Source organism: Gopherus flavomarginatus, chromosome 14 (genome assembly GCF_025201925.1).
Source record: "Gopherus flavomarginatus isolate rGopFla2 chromosome 14, rGopFla2.mat.asm, whole genome shotgun sequence".
Lineage (NCBI taxonomy): Eukaryota > Metazoa > Chordata > Testudines > Testudinidae > Gopherus > Gopherus flavomarginatus.
Genome location: NC_066630.1, coordinates 34693573 through 34717052, shown reverse-complemented (window position 1 = coordinate 34717052; position 23480 = coordinate 34693573). Strand labels below are relative to the sequence as shown.

The window sequence follows — 23480 nt, the reverse complement described above, 5'->3', positions numbered from 1 at the left end:
CCTGTAAAGTGCTGTGCACCCTCAACTCCCATTGGGAGATTTGGGTGCTCACCATCTCTTGGAAACACTGAACACCTTGTAGGATTGGGCCATAATGGCCTAGATGCAGAATGAACTCTGTTTCTCTTATTCCTCTAAGGGAAGAAAGAGCATTTCCTGTACCCAGAGCAGCAAGGGAGGATAAAATGTCAACATTAACATGCAATGAAGGGATATCAAATGTATGCATGGCTTCAATAGACGTACTATGAATCAGTGAACACATTCAGAAAACTCAGCTATCAATCTAATAACAAGTTTTCTGATGAAGGTTTCCAAGACAGTGGTGGGTCCGTGTCTATCTGTCTGTCTCCAAAGAGGAAATCTGCAATGCCTCATCCTCAACAAAAATATTACCTGAATGCAATGTTCAAGTGTCACAGTTTAAATCACAGTGTCAGGAAATGCCAGACTTACAAGGTCACCAAAGAAATAATGTTGTGAAATCTCAGCTTTATGCTGAAAGGCATCCAGGGATCTTTAACCGAAGGGCTCAAGATCTTAGGTGCACACATCATCTAAAGGACAAAATGTCCCGTAACACCACACTGGGGTGTGGGCTCAGTATTAACACAGAGGTACTAACTCCTGGGTCAAATAGATGAAGGTTTCATACTTTTCCATAGTGTGGACCACTTCTTAGAGATTGTCTTGCAGACACCTGCCCTGCATCGGCAATGAAATAATCTGTCTGTGGCTCCCACAGCAATTGGTTACCTGGAAAAGCAATACTGGAAAAAGTAGGCATCTAACTACCTTTTGTGCCATTGAAAGTCTCCTCCTGTATGTTTAGCTGTAGCAGCTAGAAACAAACGAGGAGAAGCAGCAGTATGTGATCTGCTCCACAGATGAGCCATAGATTACGGTTTGGAACCGACCCCAATCTGGGGTTTTCTTGAAGGTCTCCCAGCCAAGTGCTACTTAGCACTGACCTTGCTTAGCTCACAAGGAGGATCTCATTACTCAGAATGGTTTTCAAGCTCAGAAATTAACGGTAAAAAAACTACCAAATGGAAAGCCATAATTAGGGTAAGTGACCATCATTTGCCAAGCTAGTCTGACTTGACTTCTTGTTCCATCAAATAACCACTTTCCTGATACGACATGCCATGCAGTAGAACAAACTGTCCAGTCTTGCACTCATTTGCAAGCATGATGCAGTTGTGCAAAAAGACAGCAAATTCAAGCCCTCTGTTATTGCTGACAGTGGTTAATCTTGGGGATTTTTACACTCATGGGAGGGGAAGCTTTCTCATTATGGTGCCAGACATTCATACAATAATATATGTGTTCATATAATATTTGATCACTCCAGTACTAGAAATAAATATAGCAACTATGTGAAACACTGAAGACTCAGGAAGAATGATAAAGGGTAAAACAAGAGGATATACCATAATGGTAATGGGGAGATATTAAGTATCTGTTGACAGTGACTGCTATTTGCTAGAAGAGTCTCTCACCAGAAGCCCTGGAAGCTCCATTTCATGGAATATTTAAAAGTAAACTGGACCAGGCACTGGAAATATGTTGGAAGAAATACACTTATATTGGCAGGGCATGTGCTAAATGAGCCAATAAATCCTTCCTATCTCTCCTGTTATGCGATTCTATTAACTTTATGACAGGTCTCGCTCAGCTATGCAGGAGCAAATCAATGGGTAACAAGTTTGTAGACAGACACTGGTTCAATTCAAAAACCTTGTTAGCAGTGAAATCCTCCTTCAAAGCATTACAATGTAATTGAGCTTCCCTGCAATTAAACTGGTCATAACAAGTCACTTAAGGCATAAAAATGCATCTCCCAGCATTTTCACCAACTCAGTTTGCTTTAGAGAGCACACCTCAGTACACACAGACAGGTAGGGAAGCAGCCAGAGGGACTTCTTCCTGGAGTGGCCTCACTTTCACTGTAACATTTCTCTCTAATCAAAGTCTCAAATTGCTGAAAAGACTACAACAAATCATACATACAGGCAGCATGAAAAAGAACAGTTACTTACTTTACAGCAATGGTGCTTCTTTGAGATGCGTTGTCATGTGGGTCCCATTTAGGGTTACCAGACAGCAAATATGAAAAATCGGGACAGAGGGTGGATGGGGGGGGGGGGGGTAATAGGAGCCTATATAAGAAAAACACCCCAAAATCGGAACTGTGTCTATAAAATCAGGACATCTGGCCACCATAGTCCCATTGATGGTATGCATGGCTAGGTCTAGGCAGGTGCTGAGTACCAGGGCGATGTCTGCCAGGGAAATACTGGGTATTTGTGAGGAGTGTGTCCAGGTGCTCTGTGAGGGCAAGTTTCAAGGTGGGCTCTAGCTTGAATTCCTGGCAACCAAAGGGAGATTTCCCCTCACAGAACACATACATGCTCCTCACAAATACGCAGTATCACCTTTGTACTCAAGCCCTACTCAAATTCTGAGATAAGGAATTCCAGAGGGAAGGGAGAGGTAGGGACACTGCTGGTCAAAAGATTTCCATCTCACGTGCATGAACATCACCACAAGTGGGATCCACACAGAGAGACTCGAAAAACCCAGCCAAGCTCCAATAGTTTTAAGACCCACAACGCACTACTCAGCACAAATCTTTACAGGCAGCCACAAAATTAACCAGCTCAGTTATAAACATAACCATATTTTCTTATAGAAAAGCAGCTGTGCCCTTCCTGTTCTGTGAACTTGGGACAAATATTCATGATCAGTGATTCTCCAAGACAGCTCATAAAGTCTGGTTTGGATAAGGCTCTGGAAGTTTAGGGGTTTATTCAAATTTTTCCCTGAACCATCTTAGTCTAGAAATCTGGCTCCAGTTTCACAAGCCAGTCCCCCAGTCCTATCTTTCATTATTTCATTGTTTGAGTTGTTGGAACGATTACCCAGTCCCGATCTACGCAGAGGGTAAATGGAATATCTGTGCACCACTTTGTAATAACCTTAGTCCCAGATTTGGACCTTAGCGTCCAAAATATGGGGGTTAGCATGAAAACCTCCAAGCTTAGTTACCAGCTTGGACCTGGTACCTGCTGCCACCACCCAAAAAATTAGAGTGTTTTGGGGCACTCTGGTCCCCCTGAAAACCCTTTCCTGGGGACCCCAAGACCCAAATCCCTTGAGTCTCACAACAAAGGGAAATAATCCTTTTTCCCTTCCCCCCTCCAGGTGCTCCTGGAGAGATACACAGACACAAGTTCTGTGAATCCAAACAGAGTGAATCTCCCTCTCTGTTCCCAATCCTGGAAACAAAAAGTACTTTCCTATTCCCCCAGAGGGAATGCAAAGTCAGGCTAGCAATCCAACACACAAATCTCCCCTTGATTTCTTCCTCCCACCAATTCCCTGGTGAGTACAGACTCAATTTCCCTGAAGTAAAGAAAAACTCCAACAGGTCTTAAAAGAAAGCTTTATATAAAAAGAAAGAAAAATAAGTACAAATGTTCTCTCTGTATTAAGATGACACAATACAGGGCAATTTCTTAAAAGAATATTGAATAAACAGCCTTATTCAAAAAGAATACAAATCAAAGCACTCCAGCACTTATATTCATGCAAATATCAAAGAAAAGAAACCATATAACTTACTATCTGATCTCTTGGTCCTTACACTTAGAAACAGAAGATTAGAAAACAGAACTACTTCTCCAAAGCTCAGAGAAGGCAGGCAGGCAGACAAAGACAAAGACACTCAAATCCCTCCACCCAAAGTTGAAAAAATCCGGTTTCCTGATTGGTCCTCTGGTCAGGTGCTTCAGGTGAAAGAGACATTAACCCTTAGCTATCTGTTTATGACACGCCCCCCAAATTGCAGACAGTGGGGAAGCTCACTGGCGGCGATTTCCTTCTAGAACTTGAAAATAAACAGATTAATACAACACATACACCTTTACATATACTCCTAAGTATATAACTAACAGACTTCTACATTTTAAGAACACTTTTTAACTACTGAATTATGGGAAACTCTCACGGGAGAGTGCATCAGCAACTTTATTAGAAGCTCCTGTGATGTGTTGAATTTTAAAATCAAAATCTTGGAGAGCTAAACTCCAACGAAGAAGTTTCTTGTTGTTCCCCTTGGCAGTATGAAGCCACTTTAGTGCAGCATGGTCAGTTTGTAGTTGGAACCGCCGTCCCCAAACATATGGGCGTAGCTTTTCCAGGGCGTACACAATGGCATAGCATTCCTTTTCACTGACTGACCAGTGACTTTCCCTCTCAGACAGTTTCTTGCTGAGAAACACGACAGGATGGAAGTTGTGATCTGTTGCTTCCTGCATGAGCACTGCTCCTATACCACGCTCAGATGCATCCGTGGTTACTAGGAATGGCTTGTCAAAATCCGGGGCCCTGAGCACAGGGTCAGACATGAGCGTTGCCTTAAGTTGGGTAAAGGCCTTTTGACACTCATCAGTCCACTTAACTGCATTTGGCTGGGTCTTTTTGGTCAGGTCGGTCAGTGGGGCAGCGATTTGGCTGTAGTGTGGTACAAATCGCCTGTAGTATCCGGCCAAGCCTAAGAAGGATTGGACCTGCTTCTTTGACTTTGGGACAGGCCACTTTTGGATAGCATCCACCTTGGCCTGTAGGGGGTTTATGGTTCCTCGACCCACCTGGTGCCCCAGGTAAGTCACTCTGTTTTGGCCTATTTGACACTTTTTGGCCTTAACAGTTAGTCCTGCCTGCCTGATGCGCTCAAAGACCTTTTCCAGGTGTAGTAGGTGTTCGGGCCAGGAGTCTGAAAAAATGGCCACATCATCGAGGTAGGCAACTGCAAATTCTCCCAGTCCAGCTAGTAGACCATCTACCAGCCTCTGGAAGGTGGCGGGTGCATTTCGAAGGCCGAAAGGAAGGACATTGAATTCATACACCCCCGCATGGGTGACGAATGCTGACCTCTCCTTGGCAGGTTCATCTAGCGGTACTTGCCAGTACCCCTTGGTTAAGTCTATTGTAGAGATGAACTGGGCACGTCCCAACTTTTCCAATAGCTCATCGGTACGTGGCATTGGATAGTTGTCCGGACGAGTTACCGCATTTAGCTTACGGTAGTCCACGCAAAAGCGTATTTCCCCATCTGGTTTGGGTACCAGAACCACTGGAGATGCCCATGCACTGGTAGATGGGCGGATTATACCCATTTGTAGCATGTTCTGGATCTCCCGTTCTATAGCAGCTTGGGCATGAGGAGACACTCGGTAGGGTGGGGTTCTGATTGGGTGAGCATTACCTGTATCAATGGAGTGGTATGCCCGTTCAGTCCGTCCTGGGGTGGCTGAGAACAATGGGGCGAAGCTGGTGCACAGCTCCTTGATTTGCTGCCGCTGCAGACGTTCCAGAGTGGTTGAGAGGTTCACCTCTTCCACGCCACCGTCTTTTTTCCCGTCGTAGTAGACACCGTCAGGCCACTCAGCATCCTCTCCCTGGACTGTAAACTGACAAACCTGTAAGTCTCTGGAATAGAAAGGCTTGAGAGAATTAACATGGTACACTTTAGGCTTTAGTGAGGAATTGGGAAATGCTATGAGGTAGTTTACAGCTCCCAGGCGCTCTTGGACCGTGAATGGCCCTTCCCATGATGCTTCCATCTTATGGGCCTGTTGCGCCTTCAAGACCATAACCTGGTCTCCTACCTTGAAGGACCGATCTCTGGCATGTCTGTCATACCAGGCCTTTTGCTCTTCCTGAGCATCCTTTAGATTCTCTCTAGCAAGGGCTAAAGAGTGTCGGAGGGTGCTTTGTAGGTTGCTTACAAAGTCCAGAATGTTAGTTCCTGGAGAAGGCGTAAACCCCTCCCATTGCTGCTTCACCAACTGTAATGGCCCCTTAACCTCGTGACCATACACAAGTTCAAATGGTGAAAACCCTAAACTGGGATGTGGTACAGCCCTGTAGGCAAACAGCAACTGCTGCAACACTAGGTCCCAATTATTGGAGAATTCGTTGATGAATTTTCGTATCATGGCCCCCAAAGTTCCATTGAACCTTTCCACCAGGCCATTGGTTTGATGGTGGTACGGGGTGGCAACCAAGTGATTCACCCCATGAGTTTCCCCCAGTTTTTCCATGGTCCCTGCCAGGAAATTAGACCCTGAATCTGTAAGGATGTCAGAGGGCCAACCTACCCTGGCAAAGATGTCTGTTAGGGCCAGGCACACAGTGTTAGCCCTGGTGTTGCCTAGAGCTACTGCTTCCGGCCATCGGGTAGCAAAGTCCACTAAAGTCAGTACGTACTGCTTTCCTCTGGGCGTCTTTTTTGGGAAAGGGCCCAGAATATCCACAGCTACTCGCTGAAATGGGACCTCAATTATGGGGAGTGGCTGGAGAGGGGCCTTGACCTGGTCTTGAGGCTTTCCCACTCTTTGGCATACCTCACAAGACCGGACATACTTGGCAACGTCCTTGCCCATCCCCTCCCAGTGGAAGGACTTCCCCAACCGGTCCTTGGTTCTGTTCACCCCAGCATGGCCACTGGGATGATCATGGGCTAAGCTTAAGAGCTTCTCCCGGTACTTAGTTGGAACCACCAACTGTTTTTGCGGCTGCCATTCTTCCCGGTGTCCACCAGAAAGAATTTCCTTGTATAAAAGTCCTTGGTCTATAACAAACCGGGATCGATTAGAAGAGCTGAGAGGCGGTGGGGTGCTCCGTGCCGCCGCCCAAGCTTTCTGAAGGCTGTCATCCGCTTCCTGCTCAGCCTGGAACTGTTCCCTTGAGGCTGGGGTCACCAGTTCTTCCTCAGACTGTGGACTTGGGCTTGGTCCCTCTGGAAGCGATGTAGGTGATGGGGTTGTTTCCGTTGCTGGTGAACCGCTCTCCGCTGGTGCACCTGAGGGTATTTCAGGCTCTGGCTGAGCCTTTTGGGTATGGCTGTCTGTTGCTTCTGCCAGTTTTGGCTCGCTGGCGCCCTCTGGCGTTGAGTTTGAAGATGGGGTTGCAATGGCTGGTGCTGGTTGCTGTTCCAGTTCCGGGCCTGGGACTGGAGGTGCTGTGGCTGTTTCAGTGGTTGGCATGGAATCCGGGTCCACTACCTCTGTCTGGGTCTCTGGTAACACAGACGGGGCCTCTGTGGACGGCTCAGGAACAGGAATGGGTCTGGAAGCTTGCCTGGTTTGGCTACGTGTAACCATTCCCACTCTCTTGGCCCGCCTCACCTGGTTGGCCAAGTCTTCCCCCAGTAGCATGGGGATAGGATAATTGTCATAGACTGCAAAAGTCCACAGTCCTGACCAGCCTTTGTACTGGACAGGCAGTTGAGCTGTAGGCAAGTCTACAGCTTGTGACATGAAGGGGTAAATTGTAACTTTGGCCTTTGGGTTGATGAATTTGGGGTCAACGAAGGATTGGTGGATAGCTGACACTTGTGCCCCCGTGTCTCTCCACGCAGTAACCTTCTTTCCGCCCACTCTCAAATTTTCCCTTCGCTCCAAGGGTATTTGGGAGGCATCCGGGCCTGGGGATCTTGGGTGTGATGGTGGTGTAATGAATTGCACTCGCATGGTGTTCTTGGGACACTTGGCCTTGATATGTCCCAGTTCATTACACTTAAAGCATCTTCCATCTGATGGGTCACTGGGCCGAGGTGAGTTACTGGAGACTGGTGAGGTTGAAGGGTAGGGTATCTGTGGCTTTACTTGGGTGGTATGTGGGGTCTTTGGCTGTCCTCGGTTGTAGGGTTTATGGTCTGTGTGCCCCCTGGGGTAATCGTTCCCCTTGACAGTAGCTTTCTTGCTTTCTGCCAGTTCCATCCATTTGGCTCCAATCTCCCCCGCCTCAGCGATATTCTTGGGGTTTCCATCTTGTATGTACCGCGTGATGTCTTCAGGAACACCATCCAAGAACTGCTCCATTTGTATGAGGAGGTTCAGTTCTTCCAAGGTTTGAATGTTGTTTCCTGTTAGCCAGGCCTCATAGTTTTTTGCAATGTAGTAGGCGTGTTTGGGAAATGACACCTCTGGTTTCCACTTTTGGGTTCTGAAGCGCCGACGGGCATGATCTGGGGTTATCCCCATCCTGTATCTGGCCTTGGTTAGAAAAAGTTTATAGTCATTCATTTGGTGCTTAGGCATTTCAGCTGCCACCTCTGTTAAAGGTCCACTGAGCTGTGACCTCAATTCTACCATGTACTGGTCTTCGGGGATCTTGTACCCAAGACAGGCTCTTTCAAAATTTTCCAAGAAGGCCTCGGTGTCATCACCTGCCTTGTAGGTGGGAAATTTCCTGTGCTGTGGAGCAATATTTGGCACCGGGTTGTTAGGGTTGGCTGGCCCATGCAGCCCAGCTTTTGCCAATTCCAGTTCATGTTTTCTCTGTTTTTCCTTCTCTTCATTCTCTTTTTGTTGTTTTTCCATTTCTTTTTGTTGTTTTTCCATTTCTTTTTGGTGCTTTTCCATTTCTCGGCGGTGGGCCACCTCTTCTTCTTCTAGTTTTCTTTTGTGTGCTGCCTCTTGGGCCGCCTGTTCTCTTTGGAAGGCTGCCAGTTTGATGCTTTCTTCCTTTTCTTTCATCTCCATCTGTCGCCTGTGTTCAGCTTCTTTGATTTGTTCTTCGGCCTCAATTTTTGCCTTAGAAGTCATGGTTCCTGTTTTCTTGGGTTGGGGTGCCCTCCGGTGTTTATCTTCTGAACTGCAGGTTCTCTGTTGCCTCCTGAAGTCTGCCTAGCAACAGTGCTTTTTTCCCTTTCTCTCTCTAGCTAATGTTCAATGAAGGGAAACCAGAAAAACCACTTTATTTGCATGCCTATAAGTGCTGCTACTTGCCTCCTAATGGGAGGGCTATTGCATGACAAAAGACCCTTAACATGCAAGCCACAAACTGCGAGAGAGAGCAGAAAAAAAAAAAATTCTCTCTGGTTCCCTTTTAAAACCAACTGTTTCTCTCTGCTAAAAAGCCCTTAGCAGAGAAAAGAAAAATATAATATTCCTACTGGCTTCTGGATTCTAGTCCCACCAGCTGCACACCATGTAATAACCTTAGTCCCAGATTTGGACCTTAGCGTCCAAAATATGGGGGTTAGCATGAAAACCTCCAAGCTTAGTTACCAGCTTGGACCTGGTACCTGCTGCCACCACCCAAAAAATTAGAGTGTTTTGGGGCACTCTGGTCCCCCTGAAAACCCTTTCCTGGGGACCCCAAGACCCAAATCCCTTGAGTCTCACAACAAAGGGAAATAATCCTTTTTCCCTTCCCCCCTCCAGGTGCTCCTGGAGAGATACACAGACACAAGTTCTGTGAATCCAAACAGAGTGAATCTCCCTCTCTGTTCCCAATCCTGGAAACAAAAAGTACTTTCCTATTCCCCCAGAGGGAATGCAAAGTCAGGCTAGCAATCCAACACACAAATCTCCCCTTGATTTCTTCCTCCCACCAATTCCCTGGTGAGTACAGACTCAATTTCCCTGAAGTAAAGAAAAACTCCAACAGGTCTTAAAAGAAAGCTTTATATAAAAAGAAAGAAAAATAAGTACAAATGTTCTCTCTGTATTAAGATGACACAATACAGGGCAATTTCTTAAAAGAATATTGAATAAACAGCCTTATTCAAAAAGAATACAAATCAAAGCACTCCAGCACTTATATTCATGCAAATATCAAAGAAAAGAAACCATATAACTTACTATCTGATCTCTTGGTCCTTACACTTAGAAACAGAAGATTAGAAAACAGAACTACTTCTCCAAAGCTCAGAGAAGGCAGGCAGGCAGACAAAGACAAAGACACTCAAATCCCTCCACCCAAAGTTGAAAAAATCCGGTTTCCTGATTGGTCCTCTGGTCAGGTGCTTCAGGTGAAAGAGACATTAACCCTTAGCTATCTGTTTATGACACACTTAAGTCCCCCATATGCCCCATTTTGAGGCTTATGTGAGCCAGGGCCTCTGTACAGGGTGAATTTCACCTTCAGTGCTTTGGCAATTCTGATGCTGACCCCAGAAATTAGGAAGAGCCACCAACTAAAACAATTAAACACTTTTTTTTTAAAATGTCTCAAAAATGTTAATTGATTGGGGTTCTGGGAAAGCTTCTAAAGGATTTTATTTTCAATCTGAACCAGTTTGTCAGACTAATCTGTTCAGAAACTGCAGGATAGTGTTGCTGTTTTTTAAATCTACCTAGAAAACCACTTATTTTCTAGGTTCTTTCAGCTCTTTCCTAGAACTGAGAGAATATTTTATGAATAATTCATTAATGAGTTTTGCTTTTCTCTCAGTTCACAAATTTTCTGCAAGGAGCTCGTGTTATTCTTAATTTCATTCATTATTCACCAAAACATTTCTGTGAAGAGCTCTTCCTTGGTATAGTGTTTTCTCATAAGCCATTCCAATAATTGATGCCCAAATTATGAATTGTTTTGACTGGAAACACTGGGAAAAGAAACATATCATGTGATCTGATCAAATGAACAAAACTCTTAGGACTCAAGCTTCTGGTGGGAATATTTGCAAACAGGAGAAAGGATGGTCTGCTGGTTAATGTGCTGGCCTGCGACTCAGGACACTGGGTTCATTTCCTAGTATGATCCCAAGCAGATCAATTAATCTCTCTGTGTCTCTCCTCACCTGTAAAATGTTTCCTTACATCACAGGGTGCTGGGAGGATAAATCTACAAATATGCATTCAGATGCTATGTAACGAGAGCAGTGCTTAATTTGTGCCAGGGCTTTCCAGGGCTGAGCGCTGGCATTTCTAAGCTTGGCATGCTATAGCCCCGGCACCCCTGGGCTGGCCGCATCACTTATGAAAGTAAAAATATTGCTTGAGCCCCAGGACTTATTTGACTGAGCACCGGCACCTCTTTCATTACAAATTTAGCACTGAACGAGAGCCATGAGTGTATAGATAAAATGAATTAATTTGAAATTGCTTTCCATGAGAACTTTAACATTCAACTAGAACTTGCATTTCAGCACACATTTCTGCTGGTAAACTTGTTTGCTTGAACATTTGCCAGGAGAAAATATAAAAGATGCATGCACAGAGTCGAAGCAAATCAATTAAAAAATATTAAAATGTTGCTGAATTTTTTTCCATTATTCACCTTGCACAATGAGCTACCAATATTAATACAAAAAAATCTTGTAAATACTAGCAATATGTCTGGCTGCAAGGTTATATCTTCATTTTAACAAACATATCAAATAAATGTCTTTGCCTTCCATGCCACACCAATCCCAAATATTTAAAATATTGAAAATTACATAAATCAAGAAAACAATGACTTTTATTTAATAGCCAGAGCAGAGAAAGAGACAATGCTGAGTAACACACCGATGCTCCCTGACCCTATTCCAATTCCTAAAATGTCCTATCTTTACCAAATCTATAACATTAAATGATTCAAGGTTTCCTCTAACTCTAGAGATAAATGCAAGGAAGATTTTGATTTGGATTATTCAGAGGACGACTGGAATTCAGTCTGTGAATAGGTTAAGATACTTTATTAAAAAAAAGAAGAACATCTTTACTTTGCTCAACTTTCAGCATACTGAATAACGTCTCATAGGAGAAAAGGCAGACTATTTCTCTCCCTGGAATGTACGTAGTAAGTCCATAATTCAAATGAGGAAGTTTGTAACTGTAGAAGGATTAACACATTTATATATTAGATAGATCAGGTTTTCCAAGTATTTATAAATAAAATGTAGCATTCTTTAAGATTAGTTACACTTTTTAATAATCTATTATTTATTAACTGTTCTGTCAAAGTATATTGTGAGACACATTTATGCAAAATGGAGCCCCACTTGCATATACAAAAATGTGTATTTATGTGAACATCAGCTTTTATGCTTAATTCCATCTTGGCAATTTCATGCACAAATGGTACTTATTTCCCAAGCCATTCTCATCAGTCTTTTAACACAAATGCTCTGGTTTCTATTGCATTAAACAGAGGACATAAATGGCCACACTTTTGAAAGCAATTCTGGCTTCTAATTTGGTAGTAGTTATTAACTGAAAGACCGAAGAATGGAATTTCAGGTGAGGTTTTCGAAGCACTCAGAGCTGGTGTAACTCTGCTCTTAACAAAGCCAATGGGACTTTGATGTTGATGAACTGAGAGCTAGGCCAATGCTCCCCCTTTTGAAAATCTCACAAGAGACGTCTAATCCCTCTTGGGTGCAACTACAGCATTTTATGTTCTGCTGGAAAAACAAAATAACTCAGTCCAGTTGAGACCATTCAAATATTTCCAGAAAGATTGCTGAGAAGATACAACTCTATATAATAAAATGTTTATGCCATCATTTACTTCACGTGTAATTTTCACCTTGATTTCATAAACCGTCCTAGAGCTTTCAGGGTTCACAAGATGTTAACAGGAAATGTCCTCTCTGAACATGTTATTACAATGCTCCCATTACTTTAAATCAGATGGTGAGAGACAACCATCTTGCTAACTGAGGCTGAGACCTCTCCATTTGGTTGCTCCATTGACATCATGCATTCATACATTGCAGCTGATGTATCAAATTTAATCTTTTCATTAGTCAGGCAGTCTTCTGAGCTAGAGTTTAGGACGGTGGTGATAAAACGATGTGCTTGAATGGAGCAGAAGGAAGAAATCCACCGGGAGAAGTTTAATGGATCTTTGTCTATGACACTGTAAAGATTTTTGCCTTTGAGATGCTAACAGATAATTTTTCACATGCTGCAGAATTCAAGACTGTTTTAAACCCTGGTTTAGAAACAACAGCAGTCATCAGCTTTTACAATATAGCTTGCAGCACTGGCAATGCATAAGCCTATACACATATAGCCATTTGATGACACAAGCTGATAATTTATTTTCCATTTTAAAACCCTGCTATCCAAACTGCTGATGCTTTGGCCACTAAGGGCTTTTTAGAATAAAAATGAATGATTTTTATAAACTCATTTGTTGTCTATATTTGTGTGAAGCCAAATGTTTTCTAGATATTGGTAGGAGGCAGACACTTTATATATAGACAATTATTAGCTAATGTAGAAGACAGATCTTTCTAAAACAGAGCAGATAACCCGGTGAAGGTATTTATTATACTGATCGATTATTTTTAGGCCACATTTGCATGCATCATCAGTCTTACAATTTTATCCCATGGACATTTAAGATTTGCCTCTTGAACTCCTTATCTACGATAACAGTAACACAATAGCACTTGTTTCTTTCAAGGCCATCTCAAAAACACACTGCTCACTCTGATGACAACATCCCTGGTGTTGTTACTTTAATGATGTTTCTGCTACTATCCTATTTACCCTTAGTAAAAATGACTACAGGAAAAGTATTAACCATGCCTACTTTAGACCCACAAGCTTGGAGAAAACATATCTAGCCACACTCACTTGCATAGCACAAGCTACAATAACAACAACAGCTACTCACCCGCTTGGTGTAGTCCATGGCTTTCAGAATGGAGAGGTTAAGGGTCTCCAGGGAAGCCAAAACATCTTCATAGTCTCCCATATGATCAGCAAAATAATCTGGAGAACCAATGGAGGAAATAAAGGGTAGATTCTAGGTTAACTGAATACTCCAGGGCTGTTCAACATTACAAGAGCCTTTTTAGTGAAGAGACAAGGTTATGAAGATTTTAATTACATTTTAAAATATATATTTCTTCTATGCTTTGCTTTGAGAACCCTGAGCTAAATTCACAATAAAGGGGTGCGTAGTGGAACATCCTGTAAAGTCCAGGCCCAAGCCAAAGAGATTACCATTGAAAATAGCTATTAACTTGGTGGTAGCTTTAAAGTTCTTTCATGCCCATTTCCACATTTTACCAAAACGCCAATTTTTCTGAATTACTGCCAACACTGGGATATACTGGAAGTCTCATAGAAATCCATTCTGTCCACTACACTCCTCACCCCCACCATGAGACTCCTAGCTTCCTCACCACAAAAAAGGTTAAAAGAAGGTAAGAAAATGGGCCAGATCCTCAGCTGGTGTAAACTGGCATGACTCCATTGAGCTCACTGGCTCTACCTCAATTCATAACAGCTGCGGTTCTGACTCTATGCCACCCATTGCTTTCTAACTGGAAGAGAATCTGTGAATGGAATCACTGCTTGTGCAGATTTCTGACAGCATTTCAGCGTCTTCAGTTGTTTCAGCATAGTATGCAATGCAAGGAAGTAAGCAGGTGCCAACGTGGCTATGGGCAAACAAACTAAGGGTCTGTTTTTGTGTCAAAGGCACATACTGCTCCATGCTGAAGGAGTCTGAGGTTTGCCTCGTTAGGGTACAAAGATCCAATCCCCCATTGCTTTACAATGTGCAAAGTATGATTGATACCTGGCAGCACTATTTGTCACCCACCCTGTAAGATGCAAATGACTACACAAGGAGTCAGGTCCTGGACAGTTTCACCCCAGAGATCTCAACATTATCACCCTTGAGAAATTTCCATAGAAAGAAAGGTACTTGTACGCAGTGTCAATTCTTTAAAAGTGCTGAGCCCCCTCCTTGCTCCCTGAGAACCCCAAAGGCAGTTGTCCACATTATGGCTTTTGTCTCATAAATGGCAGCCTGATGGCACTACGGGAAATGCATGAGTTACAAAAGCACAACACCACAGTACCTGAAAACATTCACCTCTAACTTATTTTTGCCCTTCCTTTTTGTGACACTGACTGACCAGCTCAGGCCAGAGCCATAGGCCAATTCACTTGTGTGAGAATATCAAACGAGTTAAATGTATTAGTATATGTTAAGCCCAACTCACATGTCTGTTAAAAAAGATCTAAGGAGATGTTAATTGTATTGTTTTCATCTCTCTATATCCTGCTGTTTACTATTACATTACATTTACATTATGCATACCCGGTAATTAAATAACCTTAGATCAAAGTGAAAAATACAGTGGGAAGATATATATACACAGAGAACATGAAAAAATGGGTGTTGCCATACCAGCAATAATGAGAGTAATCAATTAAGGTGGCTATTATCAGCAGGAGAAAAAAACTTTTGTACTGATAATCAGGATGGCCCATTTCCAACAGTTGACAAGAAGGTGTGAGTAACAGTAGGGGGAGAAATTAGCATGGGGAAATAGTTTTTACTCTCGTTATAGTGTGTATGGTAACACCCATTGTTTCATGTTCTCTGTGTATATCTTCCTACTGTATTTTCCACTGCATGCATCCAATGAAGTGGGTATTAGCCAATGAAAGCTTATGCTCAAAGAAATGCGTTAGTCTCTAAGGTGCCACAAGTACTCCTCATTCTTTTTGCTGATACAGACTAACACGGCTGCTACTCTGAAACTTAGATCAAAGCGTGTGTTAATGTAAGAGTGTATTCAGGTGTTAGAACATCATGAAATCTAATGGAATATTACTTGTATTGTTTTCACTTGTCTATTCCCGTGATAATGTAATGGCAGACATTTACATTATGTATATTCCTGTAACTAAATAACTCATCACATTCAAATGAAGAAGAGTGCTAAATTCAAAGCAATTATCCATTGTGTGGGTACAGACACTTGTCAGATTGTTGTCTGTGAAAAGAAGCCATACGTACTGACTGAAAGAGATCCTTTATCCGTGGACTGTTTGGATTCTAACGGGGTAGAATAACTGAACAAGAAGATGGAGATCCCCCAGAGTTATTCTGGGAAGCCCTGAAAAGATTACATAATAGGTAAATCAATCTGCTATCATTTTGGATTTACAAACTTTGATTTACCTATTATGTTTTACCTGCTTTAACTTCTCAATAGCTCTCATTCTTTTTTCTTAGCTAATAAACCTATAGTTAGTTTACTATAGAATTGGCTGCCAGTGTTGTCTTTGGTGTAAGATCTGGAGTATTCATTGATCTGGGGTAAGTGGCTGGTCCTTTGAGACTGGGAGCAACCTAATGTGGTATGGTTTTAGGTTTAAGTAACCTTTTATCACAAAGTTCAGTTTGTCTGGGTGGCAACATAAGCTGGAGAGGTTAAGGGGACTGTCTGTGACTCCATGTTAAGACTGGTACCGTGATTCAGGAGTTCACATCTGTTACTGGCTTAGTGAAATCTAATTACAGAACATACCACCACAGTTTGGGATGTCTGCCCGTTTCCTGATAGTCTGCCCTGAGATAATCACTCACAGTGGTGAGCCTCTCCAGACAGCGTGACACCTGTTAACACTTTGTTCTTCCAAGCAAAAAAACCCCGGGACTGCATGCTCAAGAAATGAGGGACTTGCACTGGTCAGAGCCAGGGACAGTGTGACAGTGTTCCCAATTCTTCACCTGCCATTTGCTTCTGCTAGTGCAACCCTGAGCTTTTTATCACAAGAGGTGACAATTCATGTTGAGTAGCGGGTATGGGACTTGGGTATACATTCACCAGGGAGAGGGCTGGAACTATCCAACTCATTTTCACTTATGTACACTGGATTTAAGCCTCAGTTATTTCATTGTAGTTAAAACAGATATGCTGATCTACAGACAATAGTTCGATGACAGATTTCAGCCCTGAAATCATTCCATGCATACGTGGTCAACTCCTGAAAATTAGACATATATAACAGAAATGATAACTTAAGTGCAGCATCCTCAACTACACATGGCATACGTTTGACTCTAGGCACAAAGCTGACTAGTTTCCATGTAAATGGCATGAACTAGAATTAAATGCAAAACCCGGCGCTAGTATCATTCCTCAGCATCAAAAAATGAAAATTAATATTGAAGTGACATTTCTGCAGAAGTTGGCTATAAATAAATTGCAGGAGACTATTCCATTATTTAGCTTCTTCTGGCTTAATTAAAGCTGCACATATCTGTCTGCAGCCCAAGCACATCTCCAAATGGCTTGCATGGCAGTGATTGGAATGATAGCAAAGTGACACTCCACTGTCATCCACTGCACCTCAGTGCTCAACTAGAGATAAGCCAAACAGCTCATTTTCAGCAGCAGCAGCAGATTGTATTTTCACATGAACAAGAAAAATAAATCATTCTAAGGAGTAGATATCAAAAGAAAAGATAAAGAAAATCCATTTCGTAGGTGGTCAAGTGAAAGCTCTCACATGGTCCTTAAGTTCCACAGACAACAACAAAAAAATCTACTGGCGGCAGGGGATAGCTCTAAACAACATGTTTGATGTGCTTGGTTTGAACTCATAATTGCAAGAGAATGTTTTCGAGAACCCAAAGAAATAGAACAGTTTGTATCCAGACTTGGAGTTACGTAGGACCGAATTTTGCCAGCAGGTATGAATTGCGTAGCCTTAGGTTTTATGTGTGATTCACGCGTGAGCAATTTAAATTACCTCTATTCTAAATGTTTCTGCATATGAATTCACCATGCAAGTCAAGATCCATAGAGGTAACTCTCAGTGGAAGGGGAGCCACAACAAAATAGGGACAGGCACATAAAATGGAGGACTTTCCCAGGGGGTCACATCACAGCACTGTCACTTGCCCTGCAGGAATTGTGGGTATATGTTAGAGCAGAACCTCAAGAATTCTTATTTTGCTAATCTGCATGCCTCTTTCCAGTTTTAAGGACAGATTTAAAGACACTGGACTAGTGTGATCTTACCAAGACTTTACATATATATATATATGTGTGCGTTTATATATATAAACACACACTGTAGAATTGATATGCATCAAATGTGATATTAATAGGTTTCACATAAAGTGCCATGCTACAGGTGGGCTTGTTAATTGTGACTGTAAGTTACCAGTATGCATTACATGCTGGAGCTGTTCTGATGTCAGAAGCTGTCTTTTAAGAAGCAGTTAAAATGCTGGAATATTTCTCTCTCCTCCGATATTTTGATCTTAAATTTGGTCCCTAAAGGTACAATAATAGATTTCATTATTTAGGAAAGTATAAATCACTGGTAGTACATGCCAAATATATTAAGGGTTTGTGATTCAATAACCTTTTTTAAAAAAAATCAATTATTTTATAATTTGAAAAACATTTGTAATACATTGCTTATTCTTTAGTGGGAATTATGGAAGTTGTGTTGAAAGCCACAGGAACAAATATGGTAAGCAGCAGTCATGGGATCCATTTATAAGTAAGGCTACAATTTAGTCAAGGCTATTTTTAGTAAAAGTCATGGACAGGTCAAGGGCAATAAACAAAAAGTCATGGCCAATGACCTGTCCATGACTTTTACTAAAAATACCCTTTAGTAAATCTTAGGTGCAGGAGGAGGGAGGGTGCTCCAGCAGATGCTGCTGCTCTGGGTGGGGGGCAGCCCAGGGCCTTGCTGCTGCTGCTCCAGGCAGGGGGCGGCTTGAGGCCCCACTGCTGCCGATGCTGCTGGGGAAGGGGAGGCAGCCTGGGTGGCCCTAGGGTCAGCCGCTGCGGAAGTCACAGAGGTCCCAGAAAGTCACAGAATCCGTGACCCCTGGGAAAGACTTGAAACCTTAATTATAAGATGTTCCCAATGTGCCTTTATAGGCCCAATCCTGCAAACATCTTGCAGGACTGGGGCCATGATTTGTACATTGTCAACATGAGATCATCATACTTCATTATTTTCTTACTATTCTTCTACTTTCATTTTTAAGTAGATTTTACTGGTAATTTTAAGTATTCAGTTTTTTTGCATTATTCTACTTAATTCCTCCCACTGAATAAGTAGGAACAGTGACACAGCCAGGATGTTCTGCTGATTCATCGTTTCTCCTACTTCAGAATTAAGCTGGTCATCTCAGGGGTCAAGGAAAAAAATGTTCCCTCTTATTGCATAGCTGTCCAGGGACATTATTCAGATGGGGGAGCAGGGGCCTGGGCTCAACAGCCCTGGGACTCACTTCAGATTTATGTCCTATGTTCCTAGAGCTCATGCCTCAGTGCTTCAGTCAGCTATTGGCAGAGGTCAGGATGGGACTTTTTTCTCTCTCCAAATGTATTCTGGTAGGGTTGGTTTCTTTTATCTCCTTCCTCTGAGGCACCAGGAGGTGGCCATGCCTGGAGATAGGACATTGTGGGGATAGGCCAGAGCTCCTGGGTGGCTCCGAGCATTCTGTCTCTCAGGTGCTTGCTCACATGCTCAAGATCTAACTGATTGACATGCGGGGGGGAAGAGTTTCCTCCCAAGTCTGATTGGCAGTGAGACTGGGGGAGTTTGCGTTCCTCAGCAGCATGTGGGTGGGGGTCACTTGCCAGGATTATCTGCGTATGTCTCACTTAATCATTTCCCTGAATTGTGGGGCTTCAGGCACCGGTGCATCTCAGTCCCTCCTATCCTCTGCCTGTGTCACATAATAGTCTAGTCTCCTGTGGGTTGTAATACTTTGGTCTCAGTTCAGTTGGGTTAGTGTGCAGGTGTTGGGTGGTGGTGGTGCCTTATGCTGTACACGAGGTTGGATTAGATCAGTTATCTCCAACCTTTTTACATCCAAGATCACTTTTTGAATACCCGGATCTACCCCACCCCTTCCTCAGGGCCCCACCCCTTCCCCAAGTCCCCATTCCCTTCACTCCCTTCCCTCCCCCACCCCGTCGCTCGCTCTCCCCCAACCCTCACTCACTTTCACTGGGCTGGGTAAAGGTTCCAGAGAGGGTGCAGGCTCTGGACAGCCTGGGGCTGAGGGGTTGGCAGTGTGCAACAGAGCTCTGGGCTGAGCCTGTGGCAGGGGGTTGGGATGCAGGAGGGGATGTGGGGTGCAAGCTCTAGGAGTGCCTAAATACCTTTAGTCTGTGTGGGCCTCAGTGCCCCATCTGTACAATGGGGATAACAGCATTGCTCCAACACACTGAGGGGTTGGGAGGAGAAATAGGTTAGACATTCTGAGGTGCAGCCTCAGATACGATGGTGATGGGGCCACATAAGTACCACAGGTAGAGTGGGAACGTCTCTATACACTGCTAGCCCTTCCCTGGGTTTGATCCCTTCTTTTCACCTATGCCCCCAAATCTCCCCCTTTTCTGAATGTAACCTTGGCTCTGTGCTTCTCTGTATTTTTTCGGAGTTCCCTGTGTTCTCTCTAAAACAACCCCTCCTCCCTCTCCCCCCTCCACAGAGGGATTCCTCTTTTACAGGCTAAACTTCCATATCCTTAATTTAATCACCAGCCCTTTCTTATCTTAATCACCCTTCCTCTGTTTGTAAACAAAATACTGACTTCCAGCTCCAGGGGCACCTCCCCTTTACTGTCAAATGTAAGTTCTGCAATGCTGTGCTGTAGTTAAGAGCTCCACCTGGGAGATTGCACGACTCTGGTATGAAACGGGGAGGGGGGGCGAGGGCGCTCCCCCTCCCCCCCCCTCAATTGGTGCCCTTGCAATGGAGTTATTCACAAGAGGAAATCCTATTGTACGTTTCATATTGTTGTTCTTTCCCCACCCTCCTACTCCTTTAAAAACAGAATAATTTAAAACAAAATAATTGTTTCCACTGAGTTAGACCAAGCCTGGCCATCCAATGAACAAAGACTACACAAAACACAATCTAGTTGCAACGTCATGATCCACCTGTATCTGAACAGGTAAGAACATTTTGTGTATTAATGTAGGACTTTGCAAAATAGCCCCAAACAGTCCCTTGTGACAGACAAATGAGATTTTATTTCTCTTCATAAAATCTGCTCGTCAGTTTGCACAGCAAAATGCTGCAAAACCATCTTCATCAGAACCTATGTAAGACCCCCAAATAACAGACACCTACAACTCTTTTTTCCAAGTAGCTTAATTACAGGGATCGTTGATCAACCCTACATATACTCTTCATTGCCAGGTAGTGTGATCTCACCCTGGATGACAACTGTATAATTTTCTGTTTTATAAGACTGTCAGAGAAAGAAAGGTCCCATCAAACAATGCTGCTTTACCTCTTATTTTCAATCTAGGTTTATAATGTGATCTGCAGTTACTAGTTTAATGGGGTGGGAAACAAGCAAGACCAATTAAACAAGGAAAGTGGAGTGGAAAAACATGTAATTGGCAAATACAAGAGAACTTATTATACAAGTCGATTTCTCATATATCAGTTTCTGTGAATAGGCCCAACTAACTTCAGTGCAACTACGAATTGGCTCAAAGTAAGTTAGGAAATAAAATCTGATTTATTGTTTTTAGTATGACTCCCCCTATTGAACTCCATGCCAGAATCATGGGCTTGTCTCAGTCTACCCCACTTTGCTAAATAACAAACCATGCCTGACCAACAGCTCAGGAGTTTCCCAAAAGGCATCCTAGTCTGATTACAAGCATGGGGTTGTTGACACAAAAAGTTGCACCATTCTAATTTAAGGTGTGATTTTAAACCGATTTAGTTTTAAACTGTTGCAAAAGGCTTTGCAGATACTGAGTTCAGTTGAAGAGAGCCTTATTTAAATGTAGTACTGTACAAATGAATTAGGAAGTGGTTTAAGCTCAACCAAAATAAGCCATTCTTCAACTGAAATTAGCACCCACCCAGCCCATTGCAATTTCTTCTGCTGACAAGGCCTGGCACTCTAATAAAAGGACAGACAAATCTTTAATAATGTTTGAAATAAAAACTAACTTCCATCAGATCAGCACAAACCCACCGGAAAGCACCGCACTGATTGCCGGAGTCTGATTAGAGTCTAGATGCTGGATTTTTAACTACATAATTGCTGTCTTTGGAGGGATCTGTGAACGCTATAATGGTAAAGCCACTGACGCATTGTGAAGGTTGTTTTATATGGATACTTTTTTAATGTAATTATTCCTTTGTGCCATCTTGAAGGAGGCATGGGGAATGCAGCTGACAAGGTATTGTAAAACAAAAAAGCAATCTTCTTCTCCCATCTCCAGACTGAACAGCAGAAAAAAATTCTTAACAGTGAGGGGTCCATTAGACCGTGGAATAATCTCCCCATGGGAAGTAGCAAAAGCCCCACTGCATGAGTCATTTAAAATCTAGACAAAGCACTTGAGAATTCACTGTAGGAAATAATCCTACTCTATTCTAGCTGGGGAGTTGGATAAAATGCCCGCCTAGATATTTTCTACCTCTAATTTCTATGAACAGTGGGGGCCGCTCTGGTGATTATATGTATTGTAGGCTACCCGCTGTAAAACATTAAGCTTTGCCTAAAGACAAATATGTAATTGGCACTATAAAGTAATGCGGTTTTATTGAAGCCTGCAGATGAGGTAGTGCCTGAAATTAATCATATATTACTGAATGTTATCTGCTTATTTCTGGGTACAGGTCTGTGCTCATTAACTATATCGTAAAACTAGTAAAACTTTCCCAGCGTCATTGCTGAACAAGAAAGCCAGTACAATATGTTCTAAGAATTCACAGCTCAGGAACAGCAAGACATTCTACACAACCCCTGATTCCAGCTTATAAATGACATCTCCACTGCATAGGCTGATAGAGATTGTGGAATCCTGGTCAACTAACATGAGACTCTAGTGAGAGTTGGGGGACATTTTATTATGCTATGATCAAAGAAGGGTGGCAGCATCCAATCCCTCTGCAGAGCCCAGATTCAGCCCTAAACCAATGTATTCAGCTACTTAATGTCTCCCTTTGGAGGGCAAGGTCTGTCCAATTGACTAGGCAGTTTGGAATGGCCCCAGCCCCTCTATTATTTGAGCTCCATTGATACCTGAGGAACCAGTTTATCAAGAGCATCTGTGGAAATGGGAAACTGCGTAGTGACATAAACCACAAACTATGCTAAAGTACAAGGGCTAAGGCGAGTACTTACTTTCACTGGAAGGGATCCAAGATTGAATTGAATATTGCTGTATGAAAGGTAGAGAGTGATTAAAAAGGGGGCATGATTAGTTAACATTCCACTCCACCTCATGCCCCACTCTTTAATTCACTTACACCAAGATTTTAAAAACCTAAAGTTAGTTCCCCTAATCACCCTGATTTCCAGAGATTGCCAAGCTCCCAATTTTTCCTACTGAAGTCAACAGAAAGTGCTGGTCCTGATCATATTTGAATGCCATTATTGATTCATGAACCTATCTTTAGTTCCCTGTTTTTTTAAAAGCTTGGCCCTATTCTATATTGGAGTGAAGTATGTGTGAGCCTTGTTAAAAATAAAGTTAAGAAAAATCTACATTAAAATTTGCTTTTACTGAGATAGCGAAAGGGTACTTACCACACAGCTCCTTTGTATCCACATTGCTGTCAGATGGAAGATGCAAGTAAAGGGAGAAAGCAGAAAAATGAGTGTTTAATGTAAAGGAAATATAAAGGATTTAAGTAGAATTTTCCTAGGTTTATCATTAGAGATGGATCAAATGCTCACAAACTTTGGGAAAGTTCTGATGTAGATCTCAACTTTATAGCTCAATCCCATCTCTGTTTAATACCCATACTTCTGAAAATCACCCTCCAGCTAGCTATTAATAGTCTTTCATGGTTTCAAGCCTTTAATAAGTTCTTACAGCAGAGCAGTGCCGGTGCCAGACATAATACAATCTGGATACACACAATACAGGCTCAGTGGTGAGAGGTCCCTCAGCTGCCAAGTCTGGAAAGAGCTGTGAC

General features: G+C 42.8%; 1 protein-coding gene across 1 annotated transcript in view; it reads right to left on the bottom strand.

Moving 5' to 3' along the window:
* NECAB2 (N-terminal EF-hand calcium binding protein 2) overlaps positions 1–23480 on the bottom strand; it is a 316012-nt gene that overhangs the window by 136764 nt on the left and 155768 nt on the right. Inside the window, exons 4-5 of the mRNA XM_050922735.1 lie at positions 23089–23114; positions 13411–13508 (exon numbers count right to left, since the gene is read on the bottom strand). Coding sequence (XP_050778692.1) covers positions 13411–13508; positions 23089–23114 — 124 coding nt within the window. The remainder of the gene's footprint in view (positions 1–13410; positions 13509–23088; positions 23115–23480) is intronic.